Source organism: Pygocentrus nattereri, chromosome 13, assembly GCF_015220715.1.
Source record: "Pygocentrus nattereri isolate fPygNat1 chromosome 13, fPygNat1.pri, whole genome shotgun sequence".
Classification (NCBI taxonomy): domain Eukaryota; kingdom Metazoa; phylum Chordata; class Actinopteri; order Characiformes; family Serrasalmidae; genus Pygocentrus; species Pygocentrus nattereri.
Genome location: NC_051223.1, coordinates 29834554 through 29859363, shown reverse-complemented (window position 1 = coordinate 29859363; position 24810 = coordinate 29834554). Strand labels below are relative to the sequence as shown.

Sequence of the window (24810 nt, the reverse complement as noted above, 5' to 3'; positions counted from 1 at the left end):
AAAGACTGTACTGTGGGTGGAGGTCAGACTTCTCAATAGATCTCTTATCTGATTCTTACTGTTTTGTATAGGCTTAGCTTACCATTCACCTGAGTGAAGTCAGTCCCAAAACACTCTGTTGTCCATCTGAAGTGTGCATATTGAACTAACTCTCTGACGTGCCATCACGTTGAACATAAAGTGTCATTGAGTCCTGTTCAGGAATTCCCAGCTTGTTTAAAGTCTGTGTTTTTCACTCACTCCTCTCTCTGTCATTTGCCCTAGGTATTATAGATGCCGCAGCTTCCTGGGCCACAGACTGACGTAAGTGCTGAAATGACAGTTTAGATGCAGACATGGGGATGAGATGGTAGCAAAGAGAAGGATCATTACCCTTTATTAGAGCTGCGTGGGAAACTCACACAGATTGGGACCACCATTCTTTTAACTAGAAAGGAGAAATAAGTTAAACTATGTTATTATTTGCAGCGTATTTGAAGGTTTGGTTAGGAGGCAAGAAAAGTATTTCAACTTACACTCAGTATAGTGTATAATAAACACATCCATAAATTATAAAAATGTTAATGAATAAACTCTTAGAGGCAAAAGCATGAGACAGTAAATTGTTCTTCAAATATATAATCTTAGTTCAGTCATACAGATATATACATTGTATAATAAATAATATTTATAAAAACATAACATTTTCAGATGATAAAATAAAAAGGGAATTATTAACTTTAAAACTTTTTGTACAAAACTTTGGATATAGCGGGGGGAAAACAGAAAGGGAGTGCAGAAATGACCAGTGATGGTGGGCTTCTCGCAGAATGGGGTGGATGCTAGGCTGGGACTCAGACATAGGGGACTGCGCTAATATCTACCTTCTGCTTTTGTAGTTCAACTTAATTAATGGGATGTGCGTAGGACTGTTGGAACATGTATGGAGCACTCTGTTCGTCTGTTGCACCACTGTGAAGCCCGTCTTTTCTAACCCTCAGTGTTTACCATCACACACAGTTGGGTCAGGACACACAAACCTCTTCCCCTTAGTCCAAAGAGCAGCTAAGAAACTCATCTTCTCCTCAACCTCCTTCTCTTTACTCTCATATTCCTCCATTCAGTCACACTGGCTGATATTCACAAAGCTTCTCAGAGTAACAGTGCTGATCTAGGACTAGATTCCTCTCTTATGTACAGTGATTTTACTGACAGATCCCAGATCCTAAATCAGCTCTCCTTCTCTAAAATACCTTCCTGAATATGAGCTGTTGACTCTGTGCATCTTTTCTGTAAAGCCTTAACTTTTTTCTATATAGCCTCTTCTCCTGTGTTTGCTTTAAAACACATACACAAAAAAGAAAAAACGGGCACCCATGCCATCTGCGGATCAGGCTTAAATCAGATTTTTTCCCCAAAGTGTTTGTTTGAAAGATCAGATGGTTATAATTCCTAACATTAGTGTTATTAGTCATTCATTTCTGTAAGTGCAAATATTACTGTATGAGTGGATCCACCTGAGGTTCATGGGGGATTCTGTTTTGTTTACCATGCTTGGTTTTGTTGTTGGTTTTGCTTATACCTGGAAACACATTGGCTTTGTTTAGACAGCCAGTCATTTTTACACATTTGATCTGTTCCTTGATCATCATCATCATCATCATGATGGAAGATCAAGTTGAGCTCAGAGCCGTATTCATACGGATGCAGTCATTTCACTGAGTGATTCCATGCTGATAGCTTATCTAAATATAAATTCAAAGACAAGAACCAAATCAGAATTCAGCAATACTGACTGCTGTCCAAACGTGGCCCTCAGGTTCCATTTTTCACTTTTCTCTTGGAAGATATAACAGCATATAGCATATAACATTTCTGTTGCATGTCCCTTCAGTGACACAGATGCAGTAGGTAATGTCTAGAAGCAAGTCATATGCTTTGTTTTGTTTTGTTTTTTTCTCTCTTAACACTTCTTCTGCTTGTTGAACCAAGGACACATTAGCTGTGGTGGACGCAGCTGTAGGGGTGTATGTTTGAAAGAGATCAGTGGCTGGTCAGCTGATGCATGTTGGCTGCTGTCAGCTATTTCTGTGCATGCCTTCAGGCTTGAACTGTGCAGCAGATTTGAGAAATGCAGGGCTATAAAACAGGCATACTGTAGCTTGCAGGCAAAATGTGGCTAACACAACGGGATTGGGAAAATGGGGAATCATGGGGATTGCGTCAGTTTCAGTAGTCTAGCAGGGCAGAAAGACCCAGCCTTCAGTTACACTGCAGGCTCAGAATGTTCAGTAGTTAAGTAGGAGTGCCCCCCTCAACCCCTCCTTCTCTCACCAGCCCCCTTCAGTTCTTTCATGTGTGCGTATAGTGTGAGAGTGTGTTGGGCAGATTCAGTTTCAGCCGCTGGGCCTTTTGTAGAGATGATCAGAGAGCTAAGTGTGACAGGTAGAGTTTACATGATACCAGAAGACACTGAGGGTTTAGGTAATGCATTATGCTTTTTCACACAATGTAGCTGTGTGACTTACAAACTGAAATAAATTAAAAAAAAAGGAATGCAAGTGGAATGATAATGGTCATCACACGATTATTCTGTGATTCTTCCTTGGACCTTTGCTCCAGTAGAAAGGGGTTGGCAGTCATTGAAGGATGTTAAAAAGTTCCAGTACAAAAGTGCCACTACCTACTGTTTTTGTGTGCTGTGTTTGTCATGGTGATACTTATGAGCATGAGAGTGCAATGTGCAGGGGGTGCCTGCATACACAGGTCCTGTGTCTCACCATCCCTTTTTCACTCTCTCCATGTCCGCAGTCTACCACCCCCCACCACTTTTCCAAGCCTCATTTGCATGTGTGTACATCGTAGACTCTTACACACTCCTGGCAACTGACATAGCAACACCAGTGGAAGATGCAGTGGCACTTCTCCTTGCGCTTCTCAGTTCGTGTGTTGTGTCCACGGCCACAGCAGAGCAGGTCGCATCCTTCAATACCATGGGAAGAGACATTGCAGACGCGATCACGCGTACCGAAGGAACCAGTCTCTGGGTTGGGCTCACAGAAGTTGGGTGAACCCTCGTAATACACCAGGTCCCGCTCGGTTGGATGCTTGAAGAAGGCATACTTCGCCCGCAGTGTCTCTACCCACCCACGTGACTCCCGGTGCTTCTCCACCACCATTTCGGAAGCACTGTCGTACTTGTCTTTCAGGTAGTCACCCAGCAGCCGGAAGTCAGGCTGTGCCCACCAGCACGTCTTCACCTCACAGCTGCCTGACAAGCCGTGGCACTTGCAGCGTAAGTGCATGTTCTCCAAGATGGTCTGGAGGAGAAAGAAGAGACACTTGGGAAACTAGTTTTTAATCACAGTACAATGTTCATTTTTCTGGAATCAGTTGAAAATGAGAGCTGTCAGGTTGAAAATTGTAAATTGTATGATTAATTGTAATAGAAAATAAATGAATGGCAGGTGTAAAAAACTGCATTACTAGAGTGGTTTGCCTGTACTTTACATGTTAGTATATTCCTACTTTAACCTCTGAAACTCTATGGAAGGGCCGGGGGTTCCCCACTTTCTGGATAGTGGTAAATTATGTTCTAAAATAATAATAACAATAATAAGAATATATATATATATATATATATATATATATATATATATATATATATATATATATATATATATATATACACATCCATCCATCCATTTTCTAAGCCGCTTCTCCGTCAGGGTCGTGGGGGGGGTCGTTGGGGGGCTTGGCTGGAGCCTATCCCAGCAGTCTTCGGGCGAAAGGCAGGATACACCCTGGACAGGTCGCCAGTCCATCGCAGGGCAGACAGACAGACACAGACAGTCACTCACACACTCACACCTAGGGGCAATTTAGCATGTCCAATTGGCCTGACTGCATGTCTTTGGACTGTGGGAGGAAACCGGAGAACCCGGAGGAAACCCACGCAGACACGGGGAGAACATGCAAACTCCACACAGAGAGGACCCTGGTCACCTGGCAGGGGAATCGAACCTAAGCCCCCCTTGCTGTGCGGCGACACAGAACCTTGAAAACTGAACCTTGAGGGACTCCACAAGAGATACCAAATCTAAAAGGACAAGTGACAGAATTCCCTGCCCATACATACTGAAATGATAAACTAGCACAGCTTACCAACAGGTGTGATGCTACGGTTGCTTAGCAACTGAGAGATACACAGCCATCATTTCCAAAAAATGCAGGATGAACCCCCAAGAAAAGAAAAGATGCACGCCTACCTTTTTCTGCCTACAGAAAACGTTTGAACCCTGCCTTTGTTGCTCCAGACATCTGTTCCTCAGGCTTCTAATTGCATATTCTACATATCAGTTGTTAAGTAGTTATATCACTTTTTTAAGATGAACAAACCTACAGTTCAAGAGGTTAACGAACTCACTTGATATAAAGATTCAAAAATTTTGCTAATGAGCTAATTCACAGTGGGGACTGATTTGTCTGGCATGGACTGATTGGAGCTGAGCTGTGGAGTGCAAGGAAAGCTGACGGGCTTCTTACAACCAGATTTCACAGAGAACGAACCTGCTTAAGTCTCCAACACCAGTGCATAGGGTCTTTCTGGAACATGAGATTGCTCTGGGTAGCATGACGTTCTGCCTCCATGTGTTAATTAATCACGGCATGTAATAGCTCAGATCAAGATTTACATAGGATATGCTGCTTCTAGATGGGCACAGCTTCTGATTGGGGTTTGGATTAGTTTTGGTCAGGCCCTGTGTGATGGGCCCAGCAGGATACAGGTGTTGTGCAGCTGCCAGGCCCACAGACAGGCTCTTGCAGTGCTAATTCCTCTTCAGAAGTCCTGTTCATGTGAGTGTGCCGATGGCACTCTGTGCCTTTGTTTTGGTTTGTTTGCCTTAATTCCCTGGCTATATTTAGCTGTAGAATTCCCCAGCTGCGGCGGAAGGCAGGTGTTCTTGCGGGCCCCTGGGGGGCCAGCCGGGGCCTCTGACATCATGTCCCAAATTCATTGGGCTCACGGCACCTCTTGCAGCCTGCTGGGGAACAATAGAGCGTGAGAGGCAGGTGGAGCAGCCTGGGGTCCTGACAGGGCTGCCTGTCTCGCTGCCTGCCCCTGTGGTCTCTCCCTGCTCCTGTCGAGCACAGATCAAAGGGCCGGGTGTGTTGCAGTGTGGTCTCGCCAATTGCCCCTCAGCAGCTTCAGCACTAATAGACTCCAGCGCTGAGCTCTGACAGCGACAATGATGAGCGAAATCCCGTGCCTTTCCTCCCTCCCGCCCTCAAACCACTAACTGCGTTTACACCTCAGTCACGGAATTCAGCAGAGATGCGAGACATGCAAGGCATGAAAGGATCAGAGAGGTAATTACCCAGTATTTTCAAATTGAAATTCTCATTTTTGGGGTTAAAAGGCCCTGAGAAAAGAGTTCAGGCGATTCCTGACTGTTGATCTGTCATGCATTAACACCTTTAACTGTGGCCGAGACCCACCCAGGAACAATAAAAGCAGGGCATTGTTCATTGTTATAGGACTTTAGTATCCTTTTATTGTATTTTTTGTGCTAAAAACTGCTTTGAAATGTACGTCTAAGTATTATCTTATTTTAGGTCAAGCAGTTCCCAGTTCTGGTCCTGCATATTTTAGTGCTTTCCCTGCTTTAATGGACTCACATGTTAATAGGCTCATTAGTTGTATTAGATGTGTTGTAGCTGGAAAACACCAAAATATGCATGGCAGGGCTGGAATCTAGGAGTTTCCCCTAGAATTTTGCAGGGTGGTAGACCTTTTACACCTATCAGAGTTGTTCTGTTGACATAGTATTACATAGTGATAAGAAGGCCACAGTTAGAATATTTAAATCCAAACAATTCACGTGCGACTTTCGAGTTTCATGCTTTACTGTTCATTCTGGACCAAAGAGTAATTTGCATATATTTCTGTGTAAATGTATATCGATAGTGTTAATAGTTAATTAAAACAACACTAAAATGCTGTTTTTACAGCCATGTCTGTAAGTAAGCTAAAATAGATCTGCTTTTGATTATTAAGACTCAAAGAATTCTTACAAGAGTCTTACAAACACAATGTTAATTCTTATTTCTGCGAACATCCAGCTTTTGCTAGGTTCCTTGTCAGTAAGCTGGCAGAGTTGAAATACTGTTATGAAATGCTGGATTTAAAAAATATATATTTCCATTTGAAAATACAATAAAAATTTCACTTTGGCTAAAAAAGGAGTGCATACCACATAAAAGCCAAATACTAGGAAGCAAACATTAGCCTGTATGTGTCCTATCCAAGTCAGGTGACACATGAGTTTGGCCATTCAGCCTATTTATGGGTGGGGAAATACAGGTTAATGCATACTGTTTGAAAAAAAATTAATCAGATAAGTCAGATGCTGTGTTTTTTGAGCTTACCATTCGTCCAGCTTCATTATTGTGCCGGTTCATGGCTGAACGTGCATCTGGTCGGTTTTCTCTGGCGTCAGCAAACTCTCGAGACACCAAAACCCCAAACTCAGCATCTTCACTACAGCCACCCCACTTCCAGCCTTCACCTGGTGGCCCTTTGTGGTGTGAATCACAACCACACATGGTGGAAGTGCCCTCTGCGCATGAGCGGGTCACTGCAAATGCTACCCCAGCTGAGGCAATTGCATGGACAAATGCAGACTCTCTAGTGGCTAGAAAGAGAGAAGAGGGAAAAAGTTGAGGGTGCATTAGAAAGAATACCTTGTGACATCTTTATAAATCTAGTAGGGTTATAGAAATCAAGACCGGTCGTAAGACAGCAGATTGACGGTCCTGATCTTGTTGTGGTTTCAACATTATTCCTGTCATGGTTTTGAGGAAAGGAGGACACATAATGCTTTTTGAGACCAGTTGAGTGGAAGGTCTCCTTTATAATATTTTTTTTTTCAAATCTGAAACTGCATTGTTGCTTGAATTGCGCTGTGGCCCTTTACATCAGCTGTTCATGGGAAGCACTGGAACAGTTTTTAGCTTCGAGTCAGTTTTTAGATGCTTTTTATAGAAACTTGTGCAATGCTTTCCTACTGTGAGATTATTCGTTTGTATGTTCAAAAACAAACAAACAACAAAAAAACCAAAACCAAAAAATCCTACTTTTGACCCCCCCGCCCGCGCGCACGCACACAAACACACACGCACACACACACATGCACACACACGTGCATTGCGATGTAGATTCATTTTGCTGTACAGCAGCCTTAATATCAACAATAAATTTAAACTTAAATTCTTTACATGTCTTTTCTTTACATGTTTAAAATAAAGCCTAACTGCGAAATCTGCAAGACTGCAGGGGCAGTGCACTATTCTTGAAAGTAATGTGCTTTATTTCATATAGCCTAATGTTAAGATTGAGAAGATTAAGCAGAAGGCACTGAAATTTGAACCTTGCCACCACTTTTTAAATGCAAAGTTGGACCAGTACTGGTAAATAGTCTAGGCTAATCATAATTTTTTATCATTATTATGGCATTTGCTATGTATAATTAGTGTAAAATGAGTGACAAACAAATTTAGTGCTTGTTTTCTTTTTTGATTATTCTGGTCTGGCCTTGACTTGGACCACTACAAAGTCTTGGTTTTGACTTTTATTTTTACAATTCTCAGTGCTGACTTTTACCCCTAATGGTCTGAAATACAACACTGGAATCTACTTCCGACTGTCCCTTTGACTACTTTCCAACAGCATGTCTTGATTTTTTTTTCTCTGTCAAAGCTGTGTCCCTGGGGCTGTGGATAATGCAGAGACATTTGGCCTGCATTTCCGTCTGAAGGCCTACTGAGAGCCTCCCATCAGACCGTATCTCAATGATTGTTTTCTGTGATCAGCTCTGAAATATTGATGGAACTCAGCACTGTAAGGACGTTGACCTCTTTGACTGGAGAGGCTCAATTGTTGGACATGCCATTTGCCTCTAATGCTGGCTGGGATTTCAGTGACAGTCTTATCTTAAAGGTGCGCTTATTTCTATCCATATAGTGTTTCAAGAAAACCCTCCTTGGTTTGAGCCCTGCAGCCTCATGTGTGTGAAAGCTAGCAATAAGCCTGTATGTTTCTGAAGGCATGTGCTGAGAGATGGTGTTACGCCTCCTTTGAATGCAACAGCTTATTATGTAACCAGACACCATTGTTTCACAATCGTAGCACACTTACTTGTGGCTCGCTCAGTTTTTCTTTGGACCCCCTTCCTCTTTCCCTAAAGGCCCAGAGGAGAAACCTTGCTGCTGCTGCTGAAACTACACATAGACATTACAACCCAGCCAGGCTCTCCCTACTGCTGCCTGCTAACACATGCACATGCATCACATCCAGACACTTTTCGCAAATGCACACCACTCACCCACACATACACACACACACATGCATGCACACTCCAACCTCCCATCCTGAGAACATCTGCACTTCTCTTAAGGGGTCCCAGATCTCAGCCTGGCTTCTCATGTTTTAGAAAGGCTCGAATGCTGTAAGGTTTGCTGTATGTGAGCCAGCACGCACAAAATTGGGAGGAAAGCAACGCACAGAGTGTTCCAGCACTTTTCTGAGAGGGGAATTTTTCAGTACAACAAACATGCGTTGCAGCATTTAAGTGTTTACTACGCCCTGCTTATCTTGTACATTCTTGACCGGTGTGTACCGTCAGTCTCCAAGGTAGTGTGAGAGAGAAATGGTGAGAGGAGTTGGCCTCTCATTGACCAGGCTGGGAGTATGACTCATGATGTTGTCAGGTGATTTTCCCATGATGCTACCTTGCTGTCACGCAAGGGTTTATGTCAGCCTTTAGGCTGACTCATTCATTTCCCAATTTAAATAAAATTCATTTTTTACAAATCTGCATAATAAGATATGGGTGGAGCCTTCTTCAAATTAGCATAAGGCTATGTGTTTGCTGAATGTGCTAAATGTCTTTTGTTTTGTGTTTTTATATTGTATTGTTATGAAGCCTATGCGCGCACACACACACACACACACACACACTGCTCTTTTCTCCTGATGTTTGTGTGTTTGGGCACACACCTCTCAGGGTGGGAGGCCAGAATGAGGCCCAGTTGGTTCTGGCAGGCCCAGCTGGGTTGACTACAACAGAGTGCTGTGAGCTGAGGGCCCCAGGAGCTCTGGCCCGGAGCCAAACGGAGCGCTGCTCCCGCTACCTGCTGGGCCCATGAATCCGCCTTTGTCTCCCTGGTGTCACACTGTATTACCCACACAAAAGGGCCCAGCACCCCCACACCCCCACAGCCCAGCTTAGCTTTGCCCAGAGCCGGCCTGGCATTCCCAACAGGAGCAGACCCCCCGCCCCCCCACGGCGACATGCACACACCAACCATGAACCCTGAAGCCTTCCTTTTTCCTTTTTGCCCCAGTTGGATTGTTTCTTAAATAAACCCTCAAATTAATAAACGTCTGTCTCTAACATTTTCGTAAAAACCACTGCCTTCCTAGTGTCTTTCCTTTCTCTCTCTGTCCTTCTCAGTGCCTGACCTCTCCCCCTCCTCGTTCACCATGGCCAACCTCCCTCTGCCCATCACTGCGACCCCCCCACCTCTTTCCCTCCGTGATGGGGAAGGATGGGAGATTCCCTTTCAGCCCGTTTTCATGACACAGTCAAAAGGGCGTGTGAATGGGGCGTTCGTGGGAGCCGGGCTGTAAGAGGCACACAGAGATGGCTCATACTGGCCTTCACGCACAGTAGGGGTTGAGCGGAACCCCCCACCACCTCCCCACCCCAGCCCTTTTCTATTGCTTGTAATCTCATTTGGCCTCAACTCTCTCTTTCTCTCATTCACTCAGACACTCACTGCCTGGCTCCCTCCTGACACATAGGCTAACACTACTGCTGATCAGAGGGTTGCACATCTTCACCCTCAGGGACTGCAAGAGAGAGATAGGCCACCTCAGCTCTCTATCTCTCAGCACTGTGTATGCCATTTTAGGTTCCCCATTAGCGTTTTTCCTTTTGTCTTTTGTTTAAGAAGTGCAGTGGTAAATGAACTATTGTGTTGCCTTTCACAGCATTAGCATTAACCGGTGGTTATAGAGTGTCAGTATGTATCTGGGGAATTTTTAGTGACACCAAATGATGGTGCACATACTGAGTAAGCTCTTAATTACTTCATTTCTGAAGTGAGAGTCTGAGATTAATCACAAGATTTTTATTATTTATGATATAGTTAAGTTATGGTTTTTCTATATAATTTAGGCATACAATATATGTGTAATCATCTGTTTCAAAATCACAGAAGTAAATAATTACCTCATATGTAAATGCTTTGCACGGGTAAGAAGTGTTTTGATGAGATTGCTGTCAGCACTTTTCACCAAGGGCACTACATGCTCTAAAACTTGTCTAAACCCTCAGTAGCTGCTTTATTAGTGCCATATCACCAGTTAATGATCATTCAATGTCATCTGTGCCTCATTCCAATCACTCAGACTAAAACTGTGTGTATTTTCTACACTAAATGTAACTTGACAACTACTTGCATATTTTCTGCTCAGAAACTGTAGCTTTGCTATAGTGTTCCACAACAAAGAAACCACAGATAGACAACAGGCTTTCTGATTTCAATGCTTTTACCTTTGTCTAGAACAGGACCGAAGATGGCCAGGTTGTCCTTTATGGTGGTGCAGTTCCATCTACGGCCACGGAACTGATGCTGGCACTCTTGGATGCCCAGTTTGACGCCCTCGGCCACGCTGGGCATAATCTCGATGTAGTTGCGGCAGAAGCGCAGCTGCTTGGGCACCAGACCAGGGATGGAGCCACACAGGATGGGCTGGGAGCCCAGGGATGTGTACTGCTGCCCCAGAGCTAGGGACCTGTAATAGGTAATGGGGGCACATGCATTAGATACAACATGCAACCCTTCTTGAGTGCACATACTAACTGTGTACCTCTTAATTTAGGGTGCTTGATGATGTATGGAGTAGGATGGTGACTAAATTGTATTTTTATTATTAATGTGAAACTCTCTGGATTTTGGAGATACACATATTGTTAAGGGCTGCAATGACAGGAAACGTGCAGAGTGAAAGGACTGAGATTTAGTGAAAGCATTTAAAGGATGAAATAGTACAACTGTTAGAGTACATTGTGTCCTTAGGGCTAAAATGAACAGTTTCTACAAATTAAAAATATTGGACTATTCCTCTAAATAACAAAGATGCTTCTACAGACACTGACTGTGAGACACCATGGTCAGTGTTAGACTCCATTAATCCAGATAAAACAGTGTGGCTATCTTACGTGCAGCTCTGTTCCTATGTTGATATTAGAGCACAGTTTCATCCAAGGATATTTATTTGAAGTCATTGACTGAACTATTTTCATTCTAAGCCATCTTTTTTATCAGCTTATATTAATTGGCTCAGCCTTACTTTGACTCAGCTTTCACTGAGGTAACTTTTGATACCTGAGAATTGAGTCAGTCGTTTGCTCACTTCCCTCCATTGCCTTATGGTGTGTGCGATTTTGTGTGTAAGTCTGAGTGTGTGCAGTAGCTGAGTGATAGCTGACAAAAGGCATTCCTGGGAGTGAACACTGCTCCAAACGTAGGGCTGACATCTGCCTAAACATGGCCTCTGTACCACCACACCAAAGCAGGCATGTCAGAAACCATTACGCTTTCATTCACATAATTCATTTTAATTGCCTTATTTTTGCCCCTGTGTTAAGACAAAAAAGAAAAGAAACTCTATGACATTTGCCATACCTGTGTTTTGACATGTTTGCTGTTTTGACAGGCTCAAACACAACTGCACTCCCACCCTCTTGACAGTGCTGCTGCTTTTGCCATGAAATGTGTGTGGGACATTTTTGTTTTAGTTTTTTTTTAGTTTTTTTTTAAGACTGTTTATTCATGTATGCTAAACACATTTTCTGTGTGTGTGTCACTCTGCCATTACACAACCCTCTCATTCCTCTCTCTCTCAAAAGGATAATCAGTTGTATATTCAATGCTGTAAATTCTATATGAATAGGGAAGAAACGTTGGAAAAGGCTTGGCACTAAAGTGAAAGAATCTATCATGAGTTTCACCTCGTTCCATTCTCATTCCATCTCTAAAATCAAATTCTTGGCAGCAACACATGAACCTACGGTCACCATGCCCAATTCCAACTAAGCCTCAGCTAGACGGGTATAAAGCACTGCAGCATGGGGCTATGTAGAAGTGAAGCTGCATTGTCTGGAGTGATACAGCATCATCAGTGATCCCAAAAAAGAGTAGAAGCTGTTACTTTAGCAAATGGAGGAAATACTCATATTGTGAGTATTGTGTTATTTATATATTGTGTATTGTGCATATTGTGTTATTTATATATTGTGTAACATTTGTACATATAGTCTACCCTACCTACCTGCCTCCTTGCCCACCTGCTGACCTATCACATACCTATGCATGTATTGTTATGTATTATGTATTGTTGCTATGGATTGTTTCAGGTAGTATATTAGTACATGTCTGTATGTGCATCTGAGCCAGACCCTAGACCTCTCAGTGGTGACGCTAAAAATCAGTATCACTGTACCACAGCATACAGACCCTGTTTGGGACCTGAGGGGTGTCCCAGTGCCCCCTGCAGCCCTCTGCAGGATCAGGAGTAAACAACCCTACTGATCAGAGAGCACTCACTCAGCATGACCTCATGCCCCCGCAGGGTGCAACCCTATCGCTAGCACCAAGCCTTCTGACAGCACAACTGCAGTCGGCCCACACAAAGGCCCTGCCATTGAAATCAGGGGAGAAGAATCCACCTCAGAGGCATCTCTACTTCTTCCCCATCCCCCTTTCCTCACTCCATCCATCCATGTACTTGTCTCCCTGTTTGATGTCGCAAAGCTGAGCATTGTCAATACCCTACCATGTATCAGAGAGTGAGCAAGATAGAGAAAGAGAGTGAAAGGGGAGTGAGGCTTTGTGGAGTCTCGACTGCAACTTTCACTGAACAAAGCTTTGATACCTGAGACTAGCGTCAGCTGGGTGTGCCGCCACCTCATCCACTTTTGCAGTGGACCAGTATAATTGTGTATTTGGTGCGTGTATGTGAAAGAGAGAAACAGAGAGAGTTGACACTTTGTGTAAGTAACCCACCAGTGGGCCCAGACGTCCATTCATCACTCTCATAACTACTTATGTTTCATATTAACTTCATTGTAGGCACCAAATAATTCATAGTAGTTACTCAGTTAGAAGCCTGTAATTTAGTGGGTTAGATTCTTTTGTTCACCCAAATGCATTTTAGTGCCATTACTTTTCCAAAAATTGACCCCTGCACTCTTTTTAATCTCTCTGTTTAATCACATGCTGTATATATCGGTTATCCATAATCATTTTCTTGGAGCTATTACTTAAGCCCATACAAGTGGCGAATGAGCCCCTGCAGTGGTGCTTACTGGAAGCAGAGCTCCCTCACCCTCTCTGTTTGCTGACTGAGTGAGTAAGTGGCATAATTACACAGTCTGCTAACTGTGTAACTGTCCATTAATCTCTCACCCATATGCATGACTGTTGTGTATGTGTGCGTGCTGAGCTGAGCTGTGTGTGCAGTATGAAGTAAAAAAAAGAAAGTTTAAACGATACCAGATAGATAATGTAGTTACCAAATTAAACTCTGTACTGTATTTTTCCCCTGTTCATTTGAGTAGACTGATGAAGTAAAATTCTGTAATGTGTGTATGTTCTGGCATAGTAACAGCTGATATTTGGATCAAGCTTGAACTAATGGTTTAGGCAAAGGCATGTGCATACATCTGAGAGAGTAAATTACCAAACCGCACAATGCTTTTGTGTGGACAGGAGCATGTTTGGACTGCACACATTGTGTGCATGCTGTGTTTTGTTTGGGAGTGACGCGCACCACTGATCCTGAAGTGGAGGCGAATGGGGCGTCCTGTTTGTGGGTGCACTGCGTATGAATTGAAGAATTTCTTCAAGGGAAACGCCTGTCGATGTGTCAATGTGTGTGGGATGTTGTCTCGCATACACACTGACAGACATATACAGGTATACACATTGGAGGTGTAGGTCTAGTGTATGTGATACACAGGTATATTTTGTATGGCCGCACTTCAGGAAACTGCTAGAATTTGTGTATATTCACTGAAAAGTTTACAATAATACATAAAAGTTTTACATATTTGCCTGTTACTACCATTGAATATGAACAAAATGTAATGAACTATGCTGTAACACAATTCTGAACTGCCATGGAAATAAAATTCTGCCTCACTAATCATTAGAGTGGCTGGCAAATTGAAAACAAAAAAAGTTGTTACTTTTTTACATTACACTGGCATTAAAATAAAGTAATGGTTGGAATGCTTAATATGAAAAAAAGGTTAGCTTGGCCAGTTGTCTATGGCAGAAAAAGGTCAACACACCTTTATACCTTTATAGTTTAGGCCAGGGCTGTCTGAAGTTGGCCCATTTTTGAATATTTGATTTGGCCTAGTAAAGGGTTACCCTAAACCCACTGCTTCATGCAGTAAATTCTAATTTTCCTAAAAAATATATATTTAAAGGTATCTTAGAACTTAAATATAGTGTAATGTTATAAAATAAAATTTTAAAAACCTACTTAACTTCTTAATTGTACATTATTTTATCATTCTGGCCCCTGATTCACCACAAACATTGTTTTTTTGCCCATAAGGCAAAATTTGGGTACCTAATTTTGTATTTAGGCAGACATTTTTTATCCAAAGTAACACAGGTATACATTTTTAGTCATTATGTGCACTCCCTTGGAATCAAACCTATTATTTTGATGTTGCTGGTCATACTGTACCTGTTGAGAAATAGGACCACTATTACAAACTACATTGCACCACTGATTAAACACACATGCTCTGAAACGGCTCAACATAGATGATGAGGGGCAGCAGGCCTTGACCAAGCAAGAAAAACAAACACTGGATCAGTGCTGGTTTTGGGTATCCGCCTTAATGAGGAGGGGCTGATAAGCTGTAGGGTCTAACAGGTGCTTGTCTGAGCAGGTCAGAGGGCCACCTCCAGCCTGCAGGCGTTGCCTCCCTCTCTTTCTCTCTGTTTCTCTCTCTCCCTCTCTATGTTGCTCTCACTCATCTGTGCCTCTCTCTCCTTTCCCTCTTCTCTGTTACAGTTCCTGGTGCTGGGTGGGTGGCAATTTTAGTGCTGTAAGAGAAAAATAATGACGCACACTCATGGGCCATTGCAAACCACAGAAATGAAGCATATGAAGAGAGGGGATTCCTCTGTACACAAAACAGATCAGGGTGTCCACGCCAAAACAATCAGCTCAGGATTAAGGCAAGTCCTGGCTCTCACAGAAAGACATAACACACGTAATTCCCCAAAAGTACTCAGCATTAATTCATTCATTCAGAGAGGAAGAGTAACACTTTCCCCTTCGCTTTTAAACAGACAATGAATTGTGCATCCTTATTTGGAGGGAGTATATAGTGTCTTATGTTAAAGTATTTAACACCTGTAATCAACTCCATATTTTCATATAACCTAGACATTTGACAAGGGTTTGTAAAACATTTTCACAGAGTTTTTACATTTATCATTTCATCCCATTTTTACATTTACGTAATGCAATTTTTTATGTCAGTGAGTTATGTTCAGGTCATCTGATTAACTTAAACCATTCCTCGCTTTGCTGTGTTCACTCATTCCTACTGAATAAAGAAGTGTGTGTGTGTGAGGACTATTTAACTCTGTGTCAGGAGAATTCAGAGGCCCTTTGAACTTGTGGATTGGATTTATGACATTTGACCCTTGCAGCTCTCAAAAAGGATGCCTTGTTAAAGTAGTGCTTAAGTTCATTACAAGGCCATGGATTGGGCCTGCTCCCGCAGGCATTAGACAGGTCAGAGAACAGTCACCACTCACCTCTGGCGATCTTCTGCTGACCTCTGCAAGCTAATACATGTATTCACATGTCATAGACATATGAATGTTTGATGTTGGATATACAGTAAAGATACACTAGATTTTTAAAATATATATTTTTAGCTGGAAACTTTTAGTCTGGAACAGCGTTCCACTTTGAGAAGTATTAAGTGGGCCCTTGAAAATAACCCTGTGGACTATTCCTCATTTTTCATATCTTCTATCCTCCAGAATGACATTATTTAAGTCCAGCACCATCCAGATTATTGTACAGATGAGCCCTGCTGCTTCTCCGAATACCCCAAGAGCTGTTTCTGAAACTTATTTTATTGACAACTGATCAAAGCATCAGTGTGTGCACACATCCCTCACTAAAAGCAGACATCAGAAGTCACTATTACATACTGAATTATGAGCCACTTTTAACATGTTTCATGCAACGAATCAAGACAGAAGACTGTCTTAAAGTGGAAGACTGCAATAAGGCACCTCTCCATGTTTTAAAAGTGAGGAGAGTGGGTTTGCCCTAGGCTGCATGACCAAGATGAGGCCCAGAGAGAGAGAAGAGAAACTGAAAAGAGATGAGAGGGATTAGAGAGAGAAGCAGCTTGTCACAATCCATTTCTCTCTCTCTCTCTCTCTCTCTCTCTCTCTCTCTTTCTCTCTCTCTCATTTTCTCATTTCTCCCGAGGCACTGTTTGAAGCTTCATGGAAAGTAGGGTGGTGTGTTGTTAGGAAGGGTGAGGGTGGGGGGTTGTTCTGTTGCTACTTGCACTCATCGGCACTCCCCCAGCTTGCAATGCTACATAGAAAATAGTATATAATCATGCTGCACTACAACAGACTACAGACCCTATAAACATAGAGCCAGATTCATCTAGCATGATGCATCATTAATTGTAATAGCAACAACCTTCTCTTTGGCCTTTCTATAATAATTATACCTCATTGTTTGGCTCCTTATAATGAGAGGTCAAAGAGTGTATGGTGTCTCAGTAACAAAAGATTAGCTTTAGTGTTAAAAGTCATTCATAGCTGTAATTTACTCCACACAGAATGTTTCGCTCAGTGCCGGTGGCAACATTTTTTGATGTGACAAGGCAGGCAAATCAAAGAGGCCGTCAACTGTATTTTCACTTGGTCGCACTTTAATAAATGCCAGTCATTCCCGAAAAGGTTCCTGCATGAATGCATTGCCACATCAGGTTTTTAACACACCCTACGTGCTAAAGTTAGCCTGCAAATTATTCTGATCCATTTACATAGAGCCGGAATCAACATGCAGGCCATGGCATAACCAATCAGTTTTCTTCATGCTTGAGATTTGTGTACAGATTCATAAACTGTATTGCTATTGACCTCTGTCCAACCGTTATGGTCACATTAACACTTATCTCTATATATACACTAGTATACTAGTGCAATGGCCTGCTTACGAACAACAGTAAGTGAAAGGGTGAGTATGGTGTTGAGAGGTGCCGGCTGGATGGGTTTTCTCCTTTGTGGTGCCAATCGAGGGTGAGAGTGTGAACACAATCTCTCAACTGAACTCAGTTGTTGTGTTGTGTTTTTCTTTCACCTCACTTTTGATTTGCAGGCCAAGTGCTCAGGGCTGATCAGATAAAAAATGACAGAACTCCTGAAAAATGTTCAAACCTGTTTTCTCTCCCTTCCTGCTAAATCCCCTCCCTTCTGCATTCAGCGGAGACTCAAAGTTAGCACTCGGGACGGGGATCCCCTCCAGTCAAAACAGTGAGCTTCTGCCTGCCCGCCTGCCTGTATTGCTGCTAACCGCTAGAGCTGTCAAAGAACTCACAGACTAACAAGCCTGACAAACTGTGGAGCAGCCTGAGAAGGCACATACTTTTGATTTGTGCTCTGATTAGAAATGCACCTCCAAATCGTCTTGACTGATATATAATAGGCAGCTTGTGGAAGGAGGCAATGGCAGAAAACTCATCCTGTTGATGTGCACTGCCCATCAAAAGTTTGAATTGCTTTCTTTTGGAATTTTAATTTTCACAGTTACTTATCAATTACTTGAGGAAACAGTACCTGTAAACTAGGGTAATAATCGATGCAAATGATTTGGTAATATAACACGGCTGTTTAGTCTTTATTTATAATTTCTAACATTCTGCGTCAAGTTAATCAGTGTTGTCCTTGGTTGCCGGGAGTAGGTGGTGCCTATATAAGGATTTGACAGGATTTTTCCTAAACTGTTGTTAAAATTAGATATTGAAAATCTTTTGATCTAGAGGTGGTTTAAACATCTGAAAGGTGTCAGTGCTTGTGAGTACTACCATGACAACAAATCTAAAAAATTAATAGGTTTGGCATTATTCCCAAGCTAATACTGTCACAAATACTGTCTCAAATATTTACACATGTGATATTGTCTCAAAATAAACCTGGTTAGTCTTTAATGTAATACATTATTGTAGACCAACCAAGAAAACATGCCCATTTGTATTGAATACTTTTTTAAATGCTAGCTGTCCCCTAATCTTTTAATTGACAGTGTATAAAAACTTTCACTAAAACAATGTGTACTGAGACTGGGTTATGCCGGTTGTGACAGGTGCCCATCTTACTGTAGATGCCCCGATCTTACTCCTTTCTTAGAGATCAGTAGCTTAGCTTAGGGATGACCACTAGTGAAGACACTGAGGCATTTGTGCTACGAATAATTGGTTGTAACATGACTTGGAGCTTTACTTGCTACATAATGCAGGATACCATATTACCATAATGCAAGTTTTGGAAAATTGATATTTTTAGTTATATTTAATCACTGCTTTCCTGAGCCTCAAATGCAGCTGGGATGATGGCACTGGAACAAATGTGCTTGCAGCCATGAGGTTTAGAAGCTATTACTGTGTGTTCCTGTGTGATTATGTCTATTCACCGCTACTTTAAAAAAAACTCTTTGCTCCTGCTTTTTTCTGTTTCTTTGGACTCTTTCTGCTTCTTTTGCTTCTATTTGTGACCTCCTCTGTGTAAGTGTGTGAGGATGACATAAGCGATAATACTGTAGGCCAGCATGATGCACAGGGTACAGGTGTAGCTTCTTAATCATCAGTCCCTGAATGAGGGTCTGTGGGAATGTGCCTTCTTGCTGTTATTGACCCACTGTACTTAAGAGGCCTCCACTCTGTCTGTTATACATTTTGTCTACATATCTATCTGTCCATCTGGCACAGAAGTCTTCTGTTCATTCATTAGCCCATATTAATGAAACTTCCCAGAGGTAGCAATGTTAGGATCAGTTTTTGCAGCAAACACAATTATATGGGCTGGCCAATTTAGAAAATAGCAAAAAACTGTTAAAATGTGCACTAAACACATACTTTTTATCCATCCAATGGCAAGCTTAACTTATTAAAAAATGAGAAATTGCAGTGGAATGTATTATGATGTTTCTTATACTTGTTAACCTTGTGCTTTTATTGTGGAACTAACAACTGTAGATAGTAATTCCTTTTCCCTGGCCAGTGTGGCTCTATCTGTGTCTTTGGGCATTGATAAGTAGCTTTCTCCCTGTGTGCTGTCTGAGAACCTTACCCCGCAGTGCTTTTCACCCTCTCCGTGTGACCGCGCCACACTCCATAACCCCCGTTATTGATATTGAACCTATAAGTCTGAAGAATAACATTCTTTATTGCAGCTTATCTGTTAGCGTTCACCCTCCTACTCTGAAGTGGCCAGACTAATGCCTAAACATCCTTGATCCTTTTCACACTGAATTGCAAACGGAGGATTTTCCCGCACTAAGTATCATTAAAGCAGTCCCACTGGCTGTCATGCAGGGGGTGTCGGGTGGATAATGACATTCCTGAAACCCAGAGATGGCTCCTTAAGTCCTATTGATGGCAGCAGGAGCAGGTCAGAATCCCCACTGACTCCTCAGGGCTATCTCCTTCACTCTGTCGCTCTCACCAAAAAGTAAAAGAAAAATCACAACTTTTGAAATTCTCTCTTCCTCCCTGTCTGTCTGCCTTATTATCTCTTTTATTATCTCTCTTACCTGTCCATCCAACACATATTCAACTCCACCATGATATACCTCACAATATACCTCAATACACTGGGAATGTTCTACAGTAAATGATTTATATAGTCCCTACTGACAGGAGATAAATCATCATGTACAATATCTGATCATGCATTTGCCTGTCAATTGTTCAGCAGGGTTGCAATCAGTTGCTCATTTAGAGGTGTAAATGGCATGCTGTTGCATGCAGCACTGCATGTAAAATGAAACATCAGCTCACTGCTTCATCCATCGTGAATGTTGCCTTAGTCAATTTGGAGATAATAAAAGCTACTGAGAAGAGACATGCTTACAGGTCAAGCCTTGACTTGATGTTTTCAGGTCAGTTCCCTTTGTTCATCTGTGTGGTAGCAGTAGTCATGATTGATAACAGATGAATAATTGTCTCAGAGGCCAGCTGGATACGAATGGGTGAAAGTTTTCGAGGTGCTGTTGAGGAAGAAAGCCACAAATGTTCCTGTCTATCTGGTATTCAGAGACATTTAGAATGACTGCTTGATTGAGTTCTAGCATGAACACTCAGTAATCATCTGTAATACACATGTAAACAAACAAGGACAGGCGAATTGACAAGGTTCAGTAGCTTTCCCTTCTTAGGGATGAACACAATGAGTCTATCTGTGTTGTAGACACATTGTGTTGTTAGCTGACTGTTTGTGTTTTGATAAGGCTCTCCCTCTGCTTATTAAAAATGTCTTTATCCAGTAGAGCTGACATTTTAATGATTGAGGGAGGGCTTAATAGTTGTTATAGATACTGTTATCCAAGTCCTTCTCTCACAATCTCTGAACTTTATACTGATATCTCTGGTATATTTAAATCAATATGCCTCACTATGTGGAATCATTCTTCTTTGGGTAAGGGAACATGAAGCCATAGGTACATATTTTGATTTACACATTTATAATTTAACTACAAACAAAAATACATGACAAGAGAAAAAAAATGAAGCATTTGAGAAAATAAAATAGGCTACTGGATAATATGCATTTTTAAAATGACCGTTGTTAAAAAGCAGTTAAGATTGTGGCTCAGCCATGCCTCATTCATTTATTAAGGTAAGTATCAGTGCCTATACAGATCCTAATTATTCTATGGAATGATCAAAACAGCTATTAGAAACCTTCATTTTCTCATAAGCTGACCAGTTTAGGGAAATCTTAGAAACATTTGTTTCCTGTGTGTTCCCTTTATAGGCTCATATTAACTAGTTTATGTTAAGTCACATGAAGCATCATGGAAAGTTAACATCCAAAACCAATCTCTCCATCAATTACTTAACACACAGATCCCAATGATTTTTATATTTGGTCAATTAAAATACAATAACATGCCACTCCTAACCCACCCGTTGGCAACTGAATTGCAAATTTTAGAACTTATGTTGTACCGTTGATTTTGAAAAAGAAAAATGTATTTGTCACCTACTAGATATAATCTTATAAAAACATTATGATGGCAGACACTACTTTGTAGTTTCTTAGACTCCCTATGTCTTTTATGTTTTTGGCAGAAGCACATGACAAATTGATGACTAATAAGCAAGAAGTCTGAGGTGTATTCTGGGACACGACTCTAAAAAGGTTAATCAAATCTGTAGGTCTGTTCTTCTGTATTTGTGGCATTTTTATGAATTTTACCAAGGTTGAGGACTGACTTCTATCCCTGAAGTTTCATTGAGTGATTTGAATGTGATGATTTGTCCTATTTTTTTATGATCTTAATATTTTTTGAAAACAAAATTCCTAAATGATTGTATGACTCAAAAGTGATGTACACGGCATTGTGATCAGTATGAGTACATGTATTTTAGTTATTATAAGTGTTCTTATCTGGCAGTGATTCATTACTTCATGCAATTGCAGGTTTACTTTTTGCAGAATTGTTTTGTGGATTGTTTCACCTGCAGTTACAACACATGCACACACTTGCTGCTGTAAAAATCAGATACTCTATTTAGAGAGCATGTGCGTGTGTCCTCACTCACCTCCACACCTCACAGCCCTCCGCCTCCCTTCCTTCCTTCTCCAGCCCAACAGCTGAAGAGCTTACTTTGACTCCTCAGCACCTGCCTACTCACCTGAAGCCATGTACCCCTTTTCATCTCTCTCTCTCTCTCTCTCTCTCTCTCACTCTCTGTCATTTTTTCTTTCCCTCCACTTCAGATGTGTTTTCCAAATCAAAGAGACCGAGCATTGTTAGCTGGGCTGGTGAACCTTATACTACTGTCACATCAGTAGACTTTTGAAAGGCGCAGCTTCAGGTTGTTCACATACACATTGTGGCACTCTTTGTCAGTGCCGTCTCTTGGCTTTGAACGCCGGTGCCGGTGTAAATTCATGCTGCCGTTACCACTTTAGCCCTGTGGCCTGTGTGTGTGCGTGTGTGTGTGTGCGTGTGTAAATGTATGTGTGTGTTTGGCAGCTCTTGCACAGTAAACGAAACCAGAAGATGCTGGTGGTTTGGAATAGGACAGTAGTGTGGATCACATGCTAACTGGGACTATTAGGGCACATTAATCCTGACAAGTATTGTATTGGGAGCCAGTGAGGCTTTTGTCATATGCCTACGCAAATACTTTTGCAGAAAGGCTCATGAGGTCAGTAGCATACACATACCACTAGGATACATTTATCCTGACATGTGTTGGGAGAGAGTGGTATTTTTTGTCATAAGCCCACACACATATTTTCAGAAACCATGAGAGCAGCAGCGTATAGAGAAAATTTATTATATATGATTTTACACACACACACACACACACACACACACACACACACACACACACACACACACACACACACACACACATATATATATGTATGGAAAATATTGCAAATAATCTACTATATATTTTCATTGAACATGATTCCTTAGTTTTGGTAAAAATATCAGTGATATACTGTGGAATACCATTGATAAAAATTGTCTTCTACACTAGTAAACTGATTCTGTTTGAATTTAAAGATTAAATCTGTGATGATCTATGAGATTAAATCTATGATTTCAGTGTTTGAATCCTTTTAAAAAGTACAGGTTGCCAAGTAAAATCTAGAATTTAGCAAATGAATTCAGTAAGTAAATTATGAATGTTGAGTTAGGGTTAGAAAATCTTTTGTTAATTTTGTTAATTTTACAATTTTATTCTTGTTTTATTGACATTAAATAATCAGAGCAACTCGATCTACTTTCACATTAAATCTCGTTGGGTACATTGTTGCAGGATCAAAGACAAATTCAGATTTGCAGTTTAAATCATGGAGTGCTGAGGAAGAAGTTGAAGTGCACTGAAATTGTTGGGCTACAGAATTTAGAAAGACTAGGTACAAGGACAAGAACAAATACCACAGTTACCACTCCTAGCACGGCAGGAGCGCTGAGGCTACTCGTGAAGACAACAGTACAGCCTCTCTCATCAAGCTCACCACTGTCTCAGTTCTCAAGTCTGACCAAAACTCCTAGTTTGTCACATCCCACCTCCAGCTTCAGTAAACAACACTTGTGCCTTTTTACCCAAAATATTAATGTGTGTGACAAACAGACGTGAGAGAAAGTGAACAGCAAGGAAAAGACAGGCTAGCCTTTTCCGTTTCACCAGAGACTGAGGTTAAGATTCTTTGGACTGAGCAGAGAACATTTTTCCACGCAGTCAACTGAAAGTGTTCTATATTTTCTACCCTCTGAAAAATGATCATTGACCACCACTCTCCCTGTGCTGCCGAAGAAATTGATGCAGAAAGTGGAGACTGTAGCTACTCACCACCAGATGGGATAGCCTCCAAGCACCCGAGAGCTGGACAACCACATGCACATTATATATCCAACAAGGTACAAATCCATGAGGTATGTCTTGTGTCGATGGCAAGGTCTATTGATCAGTACATAGGATTTCCAGAGAGGGGGAGAAAATGAAGTCCCAGTAGATCTTAAGGAAAGGCTTTGATGGTTAGAAATTCAAAATTTTAAATAAAATAAGGTAAAGCAAAATCTTCTTGGTTTATTTACTTTTTTAAGTCGGGACAGGAAAGTGTGTCTGTCTCCCAGTAGTTAGAAGAGTAAATGTCTCACACACTCGCACACACGCTCCTACCCGTCCTCTCTATCCCTCCCTCTCTCTGAGCTTCTTCCCTAAGGTACATATCTTTTTCTCTCCCCACTTTTTTCCCCTCAGGATGTCTCATCCAAAGGGCCAATATTAGAGAGAGAGAGAGAGAGAGAGAGAGAGAGAGAGAGAAGATGAGCGAGGTTTGGAGATGTCAACTGGCAAGCCAATCACAGAGCATGGCCTTAGGTTACGCAAAAAAAAAATTATTATTCCTGCCCATCTGTCAATCACACACCACCCCTGGTAATGTAGAAAATAAAGAAAGAGAGAGAGAGAGAGAGAGAGAGAGAGAGAGAGAAGGTGTAAGAATGAAAAGACAGCAGAGTTTGACAAAGGTAGATATGTCTCATTGAGATATATATGCAGGTAAAGGAGACAATATTTACAATTTGCTGTGTTGACTTCAGCCTTTTGGAGCAGTCTATTGGTAAGACAGTAAACGGCTGCTTAGAGCATACATACACAGACACCCTCACACACCCTGAGAAATGCTGGAAAATTTGGATGGTGCCCCCCTCCCTGTATGAGGACAGGACACAAAGGGAACACAATAAAGCAATAAAAGGTGGTGGCAGGGCCAGGCCTGCAGTGATATATGCCCCTGAAGCCTAAAGGCAGCACATTTTACATGAACGCTATTGTCATTCGGATGGGCAGAGGTGCAGACGGCACTGGGCCAGAGACACAGCACTAAAAGATGACATCGCATTGTGTTTGAAACAAGTTTTTTCCTTGGGCTTGCCCGCGTTAGGAA

At 41.7% G+C, this 24810-nt stretch overlaps 1 protein-coding gene across 1 annotated transcript; it reads right to left on the bottom strand.

Moving 5' to 3' along the window:
• Positions 1 to 359: 359 nt before the first annotated feature.
• wnt3 (wingless-type MMTV integration site family, member 3) lies at positions 360 to 24106 on the bottom strand. The gene is made up of 4 exons (XM_017702430.2): positions 23712 to 24106; positions 10599 to 10840; positions 6409 to 6674; positions 360 to 3299 (listed from the first exon to the last, which is right to left on the bottom strand). The coding sequence occupies exons 1-4, from the start codon at positions 23789 to 23791 to the stop codon at positions 2820 to 2822; spliced, it is 1068 nt and encodes a 355-aa protein (XP_017557919.1). The 5' UTR covers positions 23792 to 24106; the 3' UTR covers positions 360 to 2819.
• Between the last annotated feature and the right edge of the window lie 704 nt (positions 24107 to 24810).